We start from the raw sequence: 17218 nt of genomic DNA, 5'->3' as shown, positions 1-17218 counted from the left end.
TATTAAGTAAAACGTCGCGCCGAAATTATCTAGATCACGTGTAATATTAACCGAATAATTTCTTTCGATCAATGAAACTTCGATGAGGCTCGTTTTTAATTTCATAACTTTGATAAAAGTAGACTTACTAATAGGTTTACACAAATCCGAAGGGAAAAAGAAAAATAGAAAGAAATTAGTTTACATAAATCACGTAAGAACCCTTGATCGATCAATCCGATCTACGAATTCGTATCAATGATTCAAGAGAACAAAAAAATAAAAATAAAAAGAGATAAATAAAAATTACAATAAAAAAAAAAAGACGAATAAAACTTCATGTTTATGGCGATGTTTTGAATCGAAAATAGGGGTTGGTTGGGTGGAGATAAAAGATTAACAACGTTTAATTGAAAGATCTCTCGCTTTTCGATTTCGAAATACGAAGAAACGAGATATTTCAATCGATTAGTCCTTACTCGACCCCAACCACGTTTACCACCCCTCCACGTTTTGGTTTTCCCTCGCCCTTTTGAATTTATATCCTCGCCGGTCATGATATACGATTGTATTGCGATGGACGCCGTTTACCAGCGGACAATCGCACGTTGAAGCGAATTCACCATCTCCGCCCTCGTTTCCGTTTCTCGCTACCGAGTCTGACAAACGACAACGTTCAGCGAATAGAATGGTTAGACGATTGTTAGAGAACCGTTAAGATCGTATAATTTCTCTGAAGCTTTTAAAAAGAGAAAGAAAAAAAAAAAGAAAAGGAAAAGACATCTCCGGTGTAATACCTTCTCTTCATTCTTTTTTCTTTCATTTTTTTCTTTCTTCTCTTTTTTTTTTTGTTCTCTTTTCAATTTAAAAAAGTTTGTAGAGGATCGTTCGATAAAGGTTATCTAATGGTTTTTTCTTCTTCTTCTTCTTCTTTTCTCTTTTTTTTCTATCTCTCTTTTTTCTTTTGAATAATGTATTTAAACCTAAACTTTTGGTTATAATGGTACAAGATAAAATTAACGTAATGTAAGATTTAAGATTAAATTATTTTGTAACATGTACATGGATATATAATATCGTTTGATTATGATTATATATGAAATAAGTATATCGATCAAATTTCAGATAACTAATTGTTGAAAAATCTTTTAATTTCTGTTATTATTATTTCTTATTATTATCATCATTGTTATTATGTTTATTTCTGCTGTTATTATTTCTGTTTTATTCTATACGAGTGTATCTATCGGATAGAAATTTATTACAAATCATTAGTATAACGATTACATTGTCAGATATCTAATTACTTTTCTCTCGGAAAAATATTATCTATATAAAACATATTTATCTTCGAAGCTTGTGAATGAATATTTTCATCAGAAAACAAAAAAGTCTCTTTCGGATAGATTTTTATTCTAAATCAACCCTTCTCACATCGGTCTCTCCCCCATCGATAAATCCTACGTAGCAGAAAAGCTCCCAAAAAAATAAATAAAAAAAAAAAAAAACAAAAATGAAAAAGAGAGAAAAATAGGCACGCAATGCAGAAAAATACGCGAGAATTTAGTCTGATAAAGAAAGGAGGGGGGAAAAAAGGGAAAAAGAGAGAGAGAGAGAGAGAGAGAGAGAGAAAGAGAGAAAAAAAGAGAATAGAAGAAGAAAACGAAAAAGAATGTCAGAGGGTGGAAAAAAGAGTTTTCTCGAGAAATAATAATAACCGTACAAGGCTGCTACAGATAAGCAATTTTTTTATAAGCTTTTTGAAATGGTCTTCTTTCTGTTCTTTTTCTTTTTATATATACATGTATATACATACATACATACATACATACATACATACATACATACATACATACATACATACATACATACATACATACATACATATATGTATATATATGTATGTATACATGCATATATTTTTTTTAAGTGTACTATGAACCAATTGTTCCAACTTTTGAAAGAAATGAATAGAAATATTCGGAAAGTTTGATGTTTTCCATTTGACTGTATATATATATATATATATATATGTATATACATATATAATAGAATATATACATATATACATATGTAGTAGAAAAAGAGAACAGTTTATTTTTCTTTACGCAATATCGCTATGAAATCGTTTCATTCGACGTCGAATAGAATAATCAAGATATCCGATGATGTTTTCTTATTGTTGTTGAAAATAATAGAATGTCTCTCATGTATATTTCCCTATGTATATATTCGTCCCTCCTTCTAACAATTCCACTTCGCGTGGGAAAGTTGCACCGGTGCTGTGTTTCACCTTCGAATTCTAGTTAACCCGACCTAATCGTTTCCCTGATTTACCCTCACGATAGATCTTAAATAATTTCACTTGTAAGATCGCTCTTTTATCTTATTTTTTTTTTTTTTTTTTTTTTAAAGACAATGTAAACTGAATTATTGAATATACATATATAGAAATATATATATATATATATTTATTAATTTATTTATAATGATAACGAGAAAGTAATAATGTCATTCTATAAATTTACAGAGTATAATAAAAAGCAAATATTTATTTTTTAATATAAAGAAAAAAAAAAGAAAGGATGATAATTTGATAGAATATAATTGCATTGACAAATAAACGGTAAATGTAATTGTTGTTGAAAATAATAAGGATTTATTATTCATCATAAAAAAAAAAGATAATTTGAAAAAACATTATCATTTACTCGGAATGAATAAAATCTTCTTAGGTAAGAAAACATGACTGATCTCGAAAAGTTTTTAAATGTCCTAAGAAGAACGAGTAACCTAATGATTTATGCATATAACGAGAGAGACTAGTTAAATTTAAACATATAATAAAGTTCTCACGTAAATTTCGATCAATCTTCATTTATTCGTAACAGATTTAATAACAGGATTATTTTCAGAAGCAAGCAAGAAAACAAAAATGAAAATAAATAAATAACACGTGCTTCAAATAGTTAAAATTTCACGAGGATAAAATATTAATACGAGATACGATTAACAATCTTTTTTCTCAACACATTATATTTAACAATAAGCATTATTAATTATCGTATTTTTAATAAAAGAGATAGAATTTAACGAATGTATAAATCTCGTTAAAAATATATACAATAGTTTTTTTTTTCCTTTCTTCTTTTTATTTTACAGAACACGAGCAGTAATATACGAGTGTTCGACCAATCAACGCAGTCAATAATTTTTCTATAATCAATTGACGTTTAAAAGAGATAGATAGATAAATAGATAGATAGATAGATAGGTAGAGAAAGAGAAAAAGACAGAATAAAAAAATAAAATAAAATGAAATACGATCAATACTAACTAATAAACTAGTAATCTACAAAATCTAATACGAAAAAGAAAAAACGTAGATTTTACTCTTAGAATATTTTAGATTTATTCTTTCGATCGTAAAGAATACATCTGTTTTTGAAGCTATCAAACATGTATCACTCGATCTAGGACAGGGAACTCTAAAACGTAGTAAAATTTTCAAGAAAATACCAACGATTCTCTTTTTCTCTTTCATTCAACGAAAGTTTAAAGTATACTAAGAAGAAAAAATTGTTTCGTTAATCATATAACTATAGGATGGAAAAGTTTTTAAATGATTATAATGATCGATCAATCGATCGATGTCTAAAACATTTTAGGATTTTAATCGGATTTTTATATTATAAAAATCAATGCATTTTTATTGTTTTAAAAAAGAGTAATTGATTTTTAATATAGGTTGAAAAGTTTTGGCCAATCTAGGAATTTTTGGCCCCTGCTGTATCGCACTCTAGATTCCTTTCATAAAAAAGAAAGAGAGAGAGAGAGAGAGAGAGAGAGAAAAAGAAATAGAAAAAAAAAAAAACACATTCCCCATTCTTTAGCACGCTAATTACCAAGAGCAAATATCCTGCATGAACGATTCAATGGTGATAAACAAACGTTCAGGGAGAATTGACATATTTAGGTCCGAAAAAAAGAAAAGAAAAAAAAATAATAAAGAAAAAAGAAAAAAGGGAGAAAAGATATTTGACATTCATTTTGATAAATGACGTTTACGACGACCACGACAATGCTGATGATGATGATGATGATGACGACGACGACGACGACGATGATAATAATGATAACGATGACGATGACGATGATCGATAATAGGAATATCGAATTACGTCGTATGATCGAGCTTGGAGTAACTAATTAAACTTTATTTGCTTTCGGATACGGGCTCGTTAAATAAAACAGATAAATATCGTAGGTATCGGCTATTGGTTTATTTTCATACCGACATGAGAGAAATGGAAAATGTTATTGCTTTACGTTACGTGTTTGGACACGATGCGAATAACTTAACTAGCCAGTGTCGATTGTTAAATTTTCTCGTTGCTTTTACACAAAAGCAAACAAGAAAAAAAAACAGAGAAGAAAAAATTAAAGAGAGAGAGAGAGAGAGACAGAAATATAATCCAGACAGACAATTTATTATATTTGACAATGTAAGAATATATGTAGATTCTTCTTGCTTGTCCTTTGTATAAACGCGATAACGAGATTACTTCTCTTTTATTAGAAATTTGATAATTTTTCGTGGACAAGCGTAATTTCGATAAACTTGCCAAGTAATTTATCAACAAGTATCTACTGTTAAATCGTTTATCTCGTCGATCGTTAAACTTTCTCTTTTTCGTTGCTTTTAGAAGGAAAAGAAATCCTTAGACGAACAATTTATTATATTTCATATATTTCTATGATATAATCTGTAGATTATTCTTGTTTATGTTTGTATAAACGAGATTGCTTCTCCTTTGTTAGCTTAGAAATTGGACAATTACGTGAACAAGCATAACTTTGACAAACTTGCCAAGTAATTTATTAACAAGTATCTACTGTTAAATCGTTTATCACGTCGATTGTTAAATTTTCTCGTTGTTAAAAAAAAAAAAAAAAACTCCCTAGACGAACAATTCATTATATTTGATATATTTCTATAATATAATAATAATAATAATATATATATTCTTTTTGTTTATCTTTGTATTAACGAAATGATGTCTCTTGTATTAGCCCAGAAATTCGACAATTTCGAAGACAAATATAACCTTGGCAAGCTTGCCAAGTAATGTATTAACAAGTACCTACTGTTACGTCCTTTAACAGTCGCGTAGGAATTAACCACTCGTAGAATCATTTCGTGCAAACTATTCCAGATGGATATAACACAGGAAGTTTCTCTAACGTCTTGTAAAGCTCATGGATAAGCTTTCAACCGGATTTAAATCTAATGAAATTGATAATTCTGTTTTCCTTTTTCCTTTTTCTCCTTTCTTCAAAATTCTTGAACACAAATGTGTATTATTATTTATATAATACGAATACGTCTTGATTATTACACGACAGATTTTAATAAATCCTTATTAAATCCTTTGTAGAAAGTTCGCCAGTAAGCTTTCATCGATCGTATTCAAATCTAATAAAATCAAAAAAATAAATAATTAAATAAAGAAGTCGATATTTTTCTTCTTCTTCTTCTTCTTCTTCTTCTTCTTTCTTTTTTTTTTTTTTTTATTTTAATTTTGGCTTCTTGAACAAATGCTTATCGTTATTTAACGAATACGTTTCGATTATTGCGTGACGTTTGAATAATTCTTTGTTTTTCACGAATGATAAATCTCCAATAACGTTTTAACCTTGAGATAGACGTCCAGGTAACCGCAGGTAATGACAAAGAAACATACGGAACGAATGCCAGCGACGATAATTACGGTCTGGTGCAACAAAATATTGGAATATCGACAGATTCGATCGTTGCGAATGGTTCCAATTCGCACGTTGAAAGGGCGTTAATAACTAACCTGAATGCTTTCAACGAAAGCTCCTTGGTCTTCTTTTTTTTTTTTTTATATATAACTATATTTTTATTTATTTATCTTTTTTTTCTCGTTATGGTTTCTACGCGGAGTTATAATATTGTAAAATTTATGCGAATGATAGTGGTAAATGGATCGAATTCTTTAACGGTGTCTTTCTTTTTTCTTTTTTGAATGAATCTATTAAACAATTACGAATATCAATATTATTTTGTAGTTTTGATTCTTTCGATTTTCTTTTTTTTTGTTTTGTTTTTTCTTTTTTTCTTTTTTTCTTTTTTTTTTGCAAATAAAGGATAATTATATAGCAAATCTTCATTGAAACGATTATTCTCTCTCTCTCTCTCTCTCTCTCTCTCTTTTTCTCTCACTTTTTTTTGTGTTAATAGTATCAATTTAAAAGTGTATCAATTAATTGGATAATTAAATTCCCAAATTTTTCTTTTTTGTCTTACAACGCCGAGGAGAATTATTCGTTCTCATTTATTGTATCATATTATTTGAGATGCGCGCATGCATATACAGGCACACACACACACACACACCGTAATCGAAAATTTTCTAGAATATCTGAGAGAACGAACTTCAAAATTACATTAACTCCAAAACGAGTTTTCACTATAGTCAATAAAATTTATTACGATTACGAGAGGTACTTGCGGAATTTAATAAATATTCTCGACTGGACATTTAGGATAGTATTATTACGTTGCTCTGAAGTAGTTATATCGTTTCATATACTACAATAGTACATAACAATTCGTTTAACTATTTCCTACTTATCACCGTAATATAATTACTACGCTGATATGATATCGTCGAGTTGTACTACTTAAAAAGTGTACGAGTTGTGCCAAAAGTTCGTTGATGATTAAAAAAAAACAAGCAAACAAACGTAAAAAGAACAAAAAATAGAAAAGAAAAGAAAAGAGAAGAAAAGAAGAATCAATTATTCTTTTCCGAGAAATTTTTAATTAACTTCTCACTTTTTCTCAAATCTATAAACGTGGCCACAATAATCACGAGCCTAAAAAGCTTTCGAAAATGATCGATTAATTTTTGTTTCGTTAACATTATTCGCTCCTTTTGCAATCCAATTACGTCCACGCGTGATGATGTCGGACAATAATTGTTTTTTTTTTTTTCTTCTAAATTAAACAACAAAAATAGTAGAGAGAGAGAGAGAGAGAAAGAGAGAGAGAGAGAGAGAGAGAGAGAGAAAGGAAAAGAGAAAAAGAAAGAAAGAAAAAAAAAGAAAATGTTAACTCATGAAATTTCATTTCTCCTCTCTTCTGTGTCGATTTCATTATTTTACGTTTTTCCTTTCGTTTCGTTTTTATTTACTTATTTATTTTGTTATTCTTTTTTATTTAAAAAAAAAAAATTGTATTTTACTTTATTTTATTTTCTTTTTTTTTTTTCTTCTATTCTTCCTTTTACACCGACTGTAACGCGGGATTAAAACGAAGTGTAGGATAAAAGTGCGTCGTAAAAAAGAAAAAAAAAAAGGAAGGTAAAACAAGAGAAGGATTCGTTTGTGCCGCGTATTAATTTTCGTTTCGTGAGCCAGTGCCGCGACAATCCTCACTAGGGAAAACCACCTTCAACATGCTCAGTTTTTCACGTTATTCTCCAGTTGTTTAACGCACCAACAACGATCTCGGACGTAGAATCATATAAAACGTACCAACTGGACGAAAAAGAAACGAATGCGAAATGTGTTTCTCGCTTGTCAAACATATTCAAAGAGTCAGTAGTAGGCATTGATACTTTTTTTTTCGATGCTTCGGATAGTCCTTTTCATAAAAAAAAGGAAAAAAAAAAAAAGAACTTTTCTCATCTTTTGTTCTCTATATTTTTTATTTGCTTTTTCTTTCTCTTTTTTGTTTTTACATATAGCTTTTTTTTTCCTTTTACACACAGAAGTCTGCTCATACGTCTATTATTTTTGATAAATTAAGAGATATTTTTTTTTTTTTTTTTTTTTTTTTGATAAAAATAATAATACTCTTGATAATATGTCAAAAAAAAAAAAAAACTAATACTTTGATAATACGAAAGAATAATGTATTAAAAAAAAAAAAAAGTAGATATTTAAAAAAATATGTTTGATTGAGAGAAACTAATTCGATGAACGGATTAGAGGATTAGACTTCTTTTTGTTTTTTTGGATATGATTGACATTACAAATTGTTTAAAATGAAATTCAATTTTTGTGCAAAACAAATTTGTAAAGGTGATGTAAAATTACATTCGAAACATTCGAAATTTTTTATATCAAGAATAAATGTTCGTATTTCCATTAGACACTTATTCAAACAAATCTAGGCAAGTATAAAACACTCGAAAAACTTTTTTTTAAAATTCCATTCACTACGAACGAACGTTCGTATTGATCTTTACGGAATCAAACATGTTCTTTCTAAAAAATTTATTTCCATCGTCGAAACTAAGAATTCAATTCACGTACATCGAATTTTACGTGATTCATATATCCATGCATATTATATATCGTCGAACGATAACTGCGAATAAATCTTCAATTTTATATTAAACACGTATTCAAACAAATATATAATAATAATAATAATAATAATAATAATAATAAAATACCCAATATTTCATATATATTTTATTCACTATGAACGAGAAAGCACGTATCGATCAACTCGAACAAAACATATTCCTTTGAAAAAATTTATTTCTGTCATCGAAAAGCACGTAACACACGTATACATCGTATTTTATCCGATTCACCCGATATATTTATATTATCGACAATTCGACACGCACACAAACACACAGAGATGTATTTTGATATATATATATATATATATATATATATATATATATATATATATATCAAAAATAATGAAATCCTCGACGATTTCAATAATTCTATCATCTTACACGATTACAATTATGTATACGTGTATTGTTGTGCTTTGTAATGTAATAAACTCGGATTTATATTTACCAAGAAACAAGAGAAACTAAGTAAATAGTCGCTACGTTTCCGGTTTCGTATAAAAGGCTTCTTTCGAGTGTAATTAGAGAAATTAATACCATGGATTATGAGAGTAAGTTGGCCCGTTATGACGATACGTTTACACGGTAGATTAGAAGGGTAGTGTCGAGTGAGGTTTAAGCTCTTGAGATGCGCGAGATCTCATTTATCGGGTGAGCTGAAAGACGAGAAGTGATTTTCTCGTTGGAGAATGCTGTTGCTGAAGGATCCTGTCGTCGTTTACTTCGAAACTAGCAAAGCTTCTACTACCCCCCTCTTTTTCTTTTTTCTTCTTCGTCTTTTTCTTTTTTTTTCTTCATTTACTTTCTTAGAAGAAACTCTCTGGTCTTCTATATCTTTTCTTCTCTATTTTTTTCTCCATTTCTTTTTCTTTTTTTCTTAATTACCATACCCTCTAAGAAAGTTAAACGAAAATGGGGAATGTTTAGAGAGAAAAAAAAAAAAAAAAAAAAAAAGAAAAAATGTGTAAGAGAATAATTGTGGATAAAATATATTTTCTCTCTCTCTCTCTTTTTTTTTTTCGTTTGAAAGAAAGAAGGAAAATAACAATGATCGATTTTCTAATTGACATTGAATGAAAATTAATCCAATGAATTACAGACAACGTACATATAAATTTGATCACGTCAAAGCCAGATCGATATTCTATCAGGTCGATCGTGTGGTTGACCGAGAGGCTTTTAGAAATTGCGAATTGTTTAGGTATTATAGAACATGAATGGACACGAATAATATCCTATGAAACAACGTACATACATACATACATACATACATACATACATACATACATACATACATACATACGTGTATATATATACACACACATATATATATATATACATGTGTATATATCTATATCTATTATTATCGACGATAGGATACAGTAATATATATTAGTGAGGAAATAATACGTCCTTTGAATATAATTATAATCAAAGTCGTAAAAATTCGTATAATCAATATTAATTTACAAGCTTTACTAACAATAAAATCAATTCTTCTTCAAATCAACGATTACTTTATATTACTAATAAAAAAAAAAAAAGAAACAAAAAAAAAATAGATTCGGAACAAAGACTTCTAATCGAAAAAAAAAAAAAAGAATTACGCTTGAAAATCATAAAAATTCGTGAAATCATTCTTCACGTAGATTTGCAAGCTTCATTAACGATTAGTTTATATTACTGCCATAAAGAAAAATAAATTTAAAGCAAAGATTTCTAATCGAAAGAAAGAACTACGATGGAAGTTATAAAAATTCGTGAAATCGTTATTAGTGAAATTATTATAATAGATTTGCAAGCTTTATTAACGATCGAGCCAATCTTTCGTGAAATTAACGATTAGTTTATATTACTAGTAAAAGAAAAAATAGACTTGGAATAAAGGCGATTAAGAAGTTTAGGGGAGAGTAATTAACGGAACGCTTATTAGCGGTGTCCGTGCTTTCACATTGGTGACAGCTGACGAAGGGAGATGACGTAACGGTTGACGAGCGATAACGAAATCGATCGATCATAATATACGCGTACACTATATCGAGCTTTGCTTCTACAAAGGACACAGATAACTAGGCCCCTGATTCACGAACAACCAACCCAAGAGTCGATCTGTTAACGCTCGATGTGCGAAGCCGAAGCCTTCCATCTCTCTCTCTCTCTCTCTCTCTCTCTCTCTCTCTCTCTCTCTCTCTCTCTCTCTCTCTCTCTCTCACTCTTTCTCTCTCTCCCTCTTACTCTCACTCTCTCCCTCTCTCACTCTTTCTCTTTCTCTTTCTCTCCCCTCTCTCTCACCCTCTCTCTCTCTCTCTCTCCATATTTGACCGATCACATCGCCATTACTATCGTCAATCGAATTATCGATGATGTTTATTCAAGATATACATATGTAACGTATATACATACATACGTACGTATATACACACATACATAGTTCCAGATATCTGTAAGAAATTGTTAACGATAACAATTCCTTTATTTTTTTCTATTTTTATTTTCGATAACTTCCTTTTCTTATTATTTTTTTCTTTTTTTTTTTTTTTTTTTTATACACTAAGAAAAAATAATCAGAGGTACATCGAGTTGATCATATTATTATAAATGCTTATAGACGTAACGAGAAATTACGCTGCTTTAAGAATTCGTAAAATTTGTTTACAATTTTACTTGGTGTTTATAAAAGAAATTACATCGAATTGGCGATATATCAAATGTATCTGAGAAATTGTAAAATGTTCATTCTTTTCTGGATGATAAAAAACGAAAAGAAAAATTGATTATTAAATCTTTCCGGAATATTTGTTAACGAAGTAATATTTTTTTGTTAAACGAACGAATAAAATTTAATATCGTTTCAGTTTATATCAATACGAACTTGAACACACTTGATATATTAATATTTAAACGATTTATATGATTCGCACGATTTCATGTTTTGTTAAAAAGATCATAGCAAATAGATGATAACGTAAGCTAATAACGATTTTCTAATATTTACACGGAGATAGGAAAAGCCAAAACGAAAAAAATGATAGCTACGGTTGAACGTATCGTAGTGTGTATATACGTATATATGTATTTGATATGCATCTATATGTATGTATTTGTGTATGCACGTCGCGATAACTTGGCGATAAAGTTCTCGCTCGTAAATATTAGGATAACGCTGTTCTAGTTTGGAATACTAAGCACGTATGTTTTCGAATATGATCATTCGATCGATCGATCGATTGATCGATCGATCAATTGGTCAATCGATCGATCGTTCGATCGACCTTTTGATCGATTTATGCATTCCGGTTGCACTCGTTCGGATATCAAACTTGATAAAATTTTAGTATACATTTCAACTCGACGAGAGTTCGATTATATTGAGAAGTTTTTTTTTTTTTTTTAGATCATAGCGATTAAAATATTTTCAAAATTTAAGTATTAGGTATACCTAATAAATAAATAAATATATATATATTATGTATTAATTTATTTTTGATAATAAATATATTTTAATATAAAATAAATTCGATAAATCGAAAGGAAGTTATAAAATTATATATATATATATATATATATATATATATATATAAATGTAATAACTATGAGCGTGCAATTAAAGATCGAAAGAGGTGAAAATTAATTGAGATATGTAATAATCTCTTATGATTATATATATATATATATATATATATATATATATATATATACACGCACGCACACATATATACAGAGAGAGATATAGATATAGATATAAATATAAATATAGATATAGATATAGATATAATGAATAGAGAGACAATGGTTTGAAAATGATCATTATAAACGGAATTATCTAGAAGGGCATTTTGCCAGAATTAATTGTACGATATAATGTAATACTTCCAAATTGTAATTATGGAAAATTCATGGCAACGAAATCACGTCACGTACAAAAAGAAAAGAAAGAAAGAAAGAAGAAGGAAAAAGAATATCCGCATAATTTCACGTACTTAAAATACTCACGTAGTTATTTCTTTTTATTTATATTCGACGAGATTAACCACCGATCAATACACGATTTATTTGTTTAAAAACATCAAATACCAAATCAAATATTATAAAAAAGAAATATAAAAAAAAATTTTAATAAAAACAAATTGTTTCACATAACGCTTTTTAGACTGGGATAAAAAGTTTTTAAGCGATTTTAAAAATCAATTACTCTTTTTCGAGACTTCTTAGACTTGCAGTTAGTACTGTAGCTTAGTAAGTTAAACCTCTAGTTTTATAGCTTCTGAAAAGAAAAAGATCGGTCTAAAAAGTCTCGAAAAAGAGTAATCGATATTTAAAATGACCTAGATATTTTCGACTCACTCTATATATACAGTAAACTATATACATACATATATATATATATATATATATATATATATATATATATAAACACATACAAAAACTCTATAATTTTGTAACGAAATGCATTTAAGGGTTAACAAAAAAATAACGAAAGGTATTTTGTTAAGCTTTATACGATGCAAATGTAAACAAGAAAGAAAGAAAGAAATATAAAAAGAAAGAAAGAGAGAGAGAAAGAGAAAGATACATTTATTATTAAATGTAAGAATGGAATATGTTACTCTCAATGGATTCAAAAGAGAATGAAGAAAATGTTTGCTAGTAAAAAATAATTGAAACACCTGGTCTTCTCACACAGAGAAGAATAATTAACTATGTTTGAAACGAACGTGTTTACTAAGGTACCAACGTTAATTGAAGAATTCGCTTTCTCAATCTAGGAATCGAATAATCGCTAAATCGATTTAGCTTTTAAATATAAAATAATGTAAATGCAGCATCCGTTCGAGTGTACCCTTAAGAATAACGCTTAGTACGACTAACAAATTGCCCTAAATAGCAGTGAAAAAAGCTCTCCTGATAAGTAGCTGTACTTATCGTGCCATTTTATTTTATCTTCGAAAGAGATTATCTTACTTTTCTCCGTGATCGGATTAAATTTATAACGCTCTGTCGGGGACACATAAAACATATCGAAGATAAGTTAGAATAAATTACACGAATTTTTGTCGATATATTCGAGGAATCGTTCTGATCGAATCCGAAAAGAAAAAAGAAAGAAGAAAAAAGTGAAAGAAGAAAACTTTGAAATATAATTATTAAATCTTCTTTAGTTAATCATAATTTTATTTATTTTATTATTATTTAACTTTCATTTGTTAATCAATTTTCTTTTCTTTTTTGTTATTCCTCAGAAAAAAAAGAAAGCAAAAAAAGTATGAAGATATTCGAGCTTAGAAATTAACAATGAATTTTTTAAGAACGAATTTTTTGATCTCTCATCAACAAGAAATCTTTCTTCGACTTATCGAGAAGTTCGTATTAAAACAGATAAATTTTGAAGATATGATTATTAAATATCGTAAATAATAATTTTTCTTTTTTCTTCTTCTTCTTCTTCTTTTTTATAATCATCGATAAAGTAGAAAAATACAACGATACACGGGCTTCGAAATTTTAATAGCGGGTGATTTTAAACGCGACAATGAACTTTGACATATTGACCCTCTATAACCCAATTTTTTATCGTGTCTATAAAAAAAGATTATATACTCGTGAAACTTGTAGTATTAGTTATACAAACATAATAATTTAATAAATAATCATGTAACTGTTTATACGAAGTACTGCAATACTGATATAAACGATGTAACTGATATATTTTGTTATACTAATTTAGTAAATTTAGTATAATAGTATAACAATAATATAGTATTTGTTACACTATATACTACTATATACTATACTATATAACTAATCGTGTATAATGTGAATATTAATCGTGTAGCTGTAAAATGAAAAGAAATTAAATTAAAAAGAAAAGAAAATAAAGATATTACTAACAAGTGAATTTAAAAATCAATACGACGTTATGGGGGGTCAATTAACGAAAAAGTTTTCATCGAATTTTTCAGAAAATCGATGTCTCGCTTTATAAAAAAAAAAAAAAATAAAAAAAAAAAACAAACAGTTAAATTAAAACAAGCGACGCTATATCGAAGTATCATAAATAATCATTATCATTTGGCAATTCACGAAAAAATGTTCATGAACTAGAACAGAACGAACTATAATTTAAAAAAAAAAAAAAAAAAAAAAGGAAAAAGAAAAGGAATCTTTTCTATTAAAATTGTTAACGAAATTAGACAGTTTAATGGTGGAGGTAGTTGAAAATAAATAAATACATAAATAAATAAGTAAATAAATAAATAAAAAGAACGAGAGAAACGTATCGACGAATATTTGTGTTTAACGGTGGTGTGAAAAAAAGAACCCATCAAAAAAAAAAACAAAACAAAACAAAACAACAGGAAACAATTCTAATGGATAACATTGAACGTATCGTGCGGAAGAGAAAGGTTTTACCGTTTTAAAATGCAGCCGAACTTGTGCAATTTCATTTGGGAAAGTTTCAAAGGGAAAAGGGACGTCAAAAGGATCTCTTGGAGCGTTTCTTTTTCTTTCTTCTAGAGTATACGAAAATGGCGAATGGGATGTTGGAGAGAAAGAGATAGATAGATAGATTGAAAGAGAGAGAGAGAGAGAGAGAGAGAAAGAAGATAAAAAGTGCAGGGTAAATTCGTGCTCGAAGAGACCAACGGGCGCCGATCGAAGAAGCTCCTTGTTCTTCTTGTCCTTCTTCTTCTAGTGAACTAAAAGAACGACGAGTTTCTCCTTCGGTTAAAGTGACTCATTTTTTATCCTTTTCTTTTCTTTTCTTTTTTATTTTACTTTTGTTTTTTTTTTTTTTTTTTTTTTGAAAGGGTTGTCTTTATTTTTTTTTATTTTCTTTATTATTAATATTCTTTTTTCTTATTATTATTCTTTCTTTTTACATTTCTTTTCTATCTTTTTCTTTCTTTCTTCCTTTCTTTCTTTCTTTCTTTCTTTCTTTCTTCCTTTTTTTTTTTTTTCTTTAATTTTCCTCTCGATCCTACGTGCTATTGGAAAAAACAATTTTGTTCCAATCATAGCCGAGTCCGATCGACTCTTTTCATATCTATGACATATCTTTCATAGCTATTACCTTTTTCTAAAACTTAAGAGGATCATTCGATTCATTCGATTGGATTATGTTAGAGGTATTCCAAGATAATTTAACGGCAGATTAACTTGAAATTCTTCTATCTATATCTTATCAATATCTTATTTAATGTTAAAGATTAATATTAAAATATTTGTTTCTTGCTTGTTAAATATTCTTTTGAAGAAAAATTTTAATTTTGATATTATTCGACGATCTTATATATACGAGGACAACGAATAAACGTAAATCGTCGGTGACATACTTCGTAAGCCAAAGAGGGCCAAGAATACGCCTTATTTTCTACACTTTGTCGTAGACAGGAATTGCCAGAGAATTGTCTGACTTTTATTCTTTCTTTCTTTCTTTTTCTTTTTCTTTCTCTCTCTTCTCTCTTTCCAATACTCTCGAGTTTTCCCTCGTGACTCTTATCCGTGGTATCCTAAAGGTCGCCTCATCGTGACGAATCGACCAATGCACATGTCGGACACAAAATAAGTGTTTGTCCTTTTCTTCAAATTGAACGAGTAATTTTTTGCTGATCGAGAAAAAAAAAATAAAGAATTTCTCTTGCTTCTTGTGAAAATAGAGATTCGCTCATAAAAAAAAAAAAGAACGAACAGAAACTACGAACGAAATTGATTGAATTTTTATCCAAGACATTTTGATTGGTTCGCGGTCAATTATTAACATTTAAAAGAGAAAAAGAAAAAAGAGAAAATGTAAAGGAAATAAAAGAATATGATTTAACGTTGTTATTAATTTTAGTTTGTTATTTCTTAATATTCGTTATTTAAAAAAAAAAGAAAATAGAAAAGAAAAAGAAAAAAAGAATAGAGAAAGTATGAACTACGATAAAAAATTGAACATTACATTCCAATCGACTGAAGAACAATTTTTAATTTCGATAAACGTGAAAAAAGCAAGAAAGAAAGAAAGAAAGAAAGAAAGAAAGAAAGAAAGAAAAAATAAAACAAAAAAAAAGAACAAGAAAGAAAAAAATAATAACCTAAGTTTACGTTTCTCTCGTTCTTGTTAACTTTAGAAAACGTTCGGGGAAAAAGGGGAAAAAGAAGAAGAAGAAGAAGAAAGAAAGGAGAAAAGGAAAAGGAAAAAGCAAGAAAAGAGAAAAGAGAAAAGAAAAGAAAAGAAACGTACAAAAGAAGGCTAAAGTGAGAGAAAGACATGTGCGATGGATAAAGTTCAAAGATCGAAGGGACGATACGAAGGGCAAGGACGAAGACCTTACAAAAGTCAGAGTTGGCAGGGAACATCAAAAGGATGATACTTTATTTTCTTCGACGAGAACGGTCTCGATCGATCGTAAGGCCCCACGTTTCATTCGTTTAAACGTTCTCTATCCTCGGTGTAAGAAGAGTCGAGCCAATTAGGAGCAAAGCATCTCGAGACGTGAACGAAAAGGTGCGAAAAGGGGACAAAAAGGGAACAACATACCGAGGGTAAAGTCTATTCGGATAGAAAAGGAAAAAAGAGAAAAGAAAAAGAAAAAAAAAACAAAAAAGGAAAGAGACATACGACGTGGGATCTTTTGAAGAAATGGCCGCTGGTAAGTATAAACGTACAATTACGAGAAAGAATTCATCGATCGGAAAGATGCTCGTTAAAATGATATTATTTCTTTAATTATAGATAGATAGATAATTTTCCAATTAAATATCGTTAAATGATCGAATTTATAACTACTCGTTATGGAAATAATTTTTGTCTTATTATAATTTTTATATATTCGACTTTGACTTTGAAC

The 17218-nt window shown here is 28.7% G+C and overlaps 2 protein-coding genes across 6 annotated transcripts in view; one reads left to right on the top strand and one right to left on the bottom strand.

Moving 5' to 3' along the window:
• LOC122636307 (midasin) overlaps positions 1-17218 on the bottom strand; it is a 107626-nt gene that overhangs the window by 53784 nt on the left and 36624 nt on the right. The window lies entirely within an intron of this gene.
• LOC122636311 overlaps positions 1-17218 on the top strand; it is a 56513-nt gene that overhangs the window by 13733 nt on the left and 25562 nt on the right. For 3 of the 5 annotated variants that reach the window (XM_043827401.1, XM_043827402.1, XM_043827398.1), the window contains exon 1: positions 16579-17020. The exons of the other annotated variants lie outside the window; for them this stretch is intronic. In XM_043827401.1, coding sequence (XP_043683336.1) covers positions 17011-17020 — 10 coding nt within the window. In that variant the 5' untranslated portion in view covers positions 16579-17010. Of the gene's footprint in view, positions 1-16578; positions 17021-17218 lie in introns of those variants that run through there. 5 annotated transcript variants of the gene reach the window in all.

Source organism: Vespula pensylvanica, chromosome 21 (genome assembly GCF_014466175.1).
Source record: "Vespula pensylvanica isolate Volc-1 chromosome 21, ASM1446617v1, whole genome shotgun sequence".
Lineage (NCBI taxonomy): Eukaryota > Metazoa > Arthropoda > Insecta > Hymenoptera > Vespidae > Vespula > Vespula pensylvanica.
The sequence above is the reverse complement of the archived record's forward strand: the minus strand, read 5'-3'. Positions and strand labels throughout refer to the sequence as shown.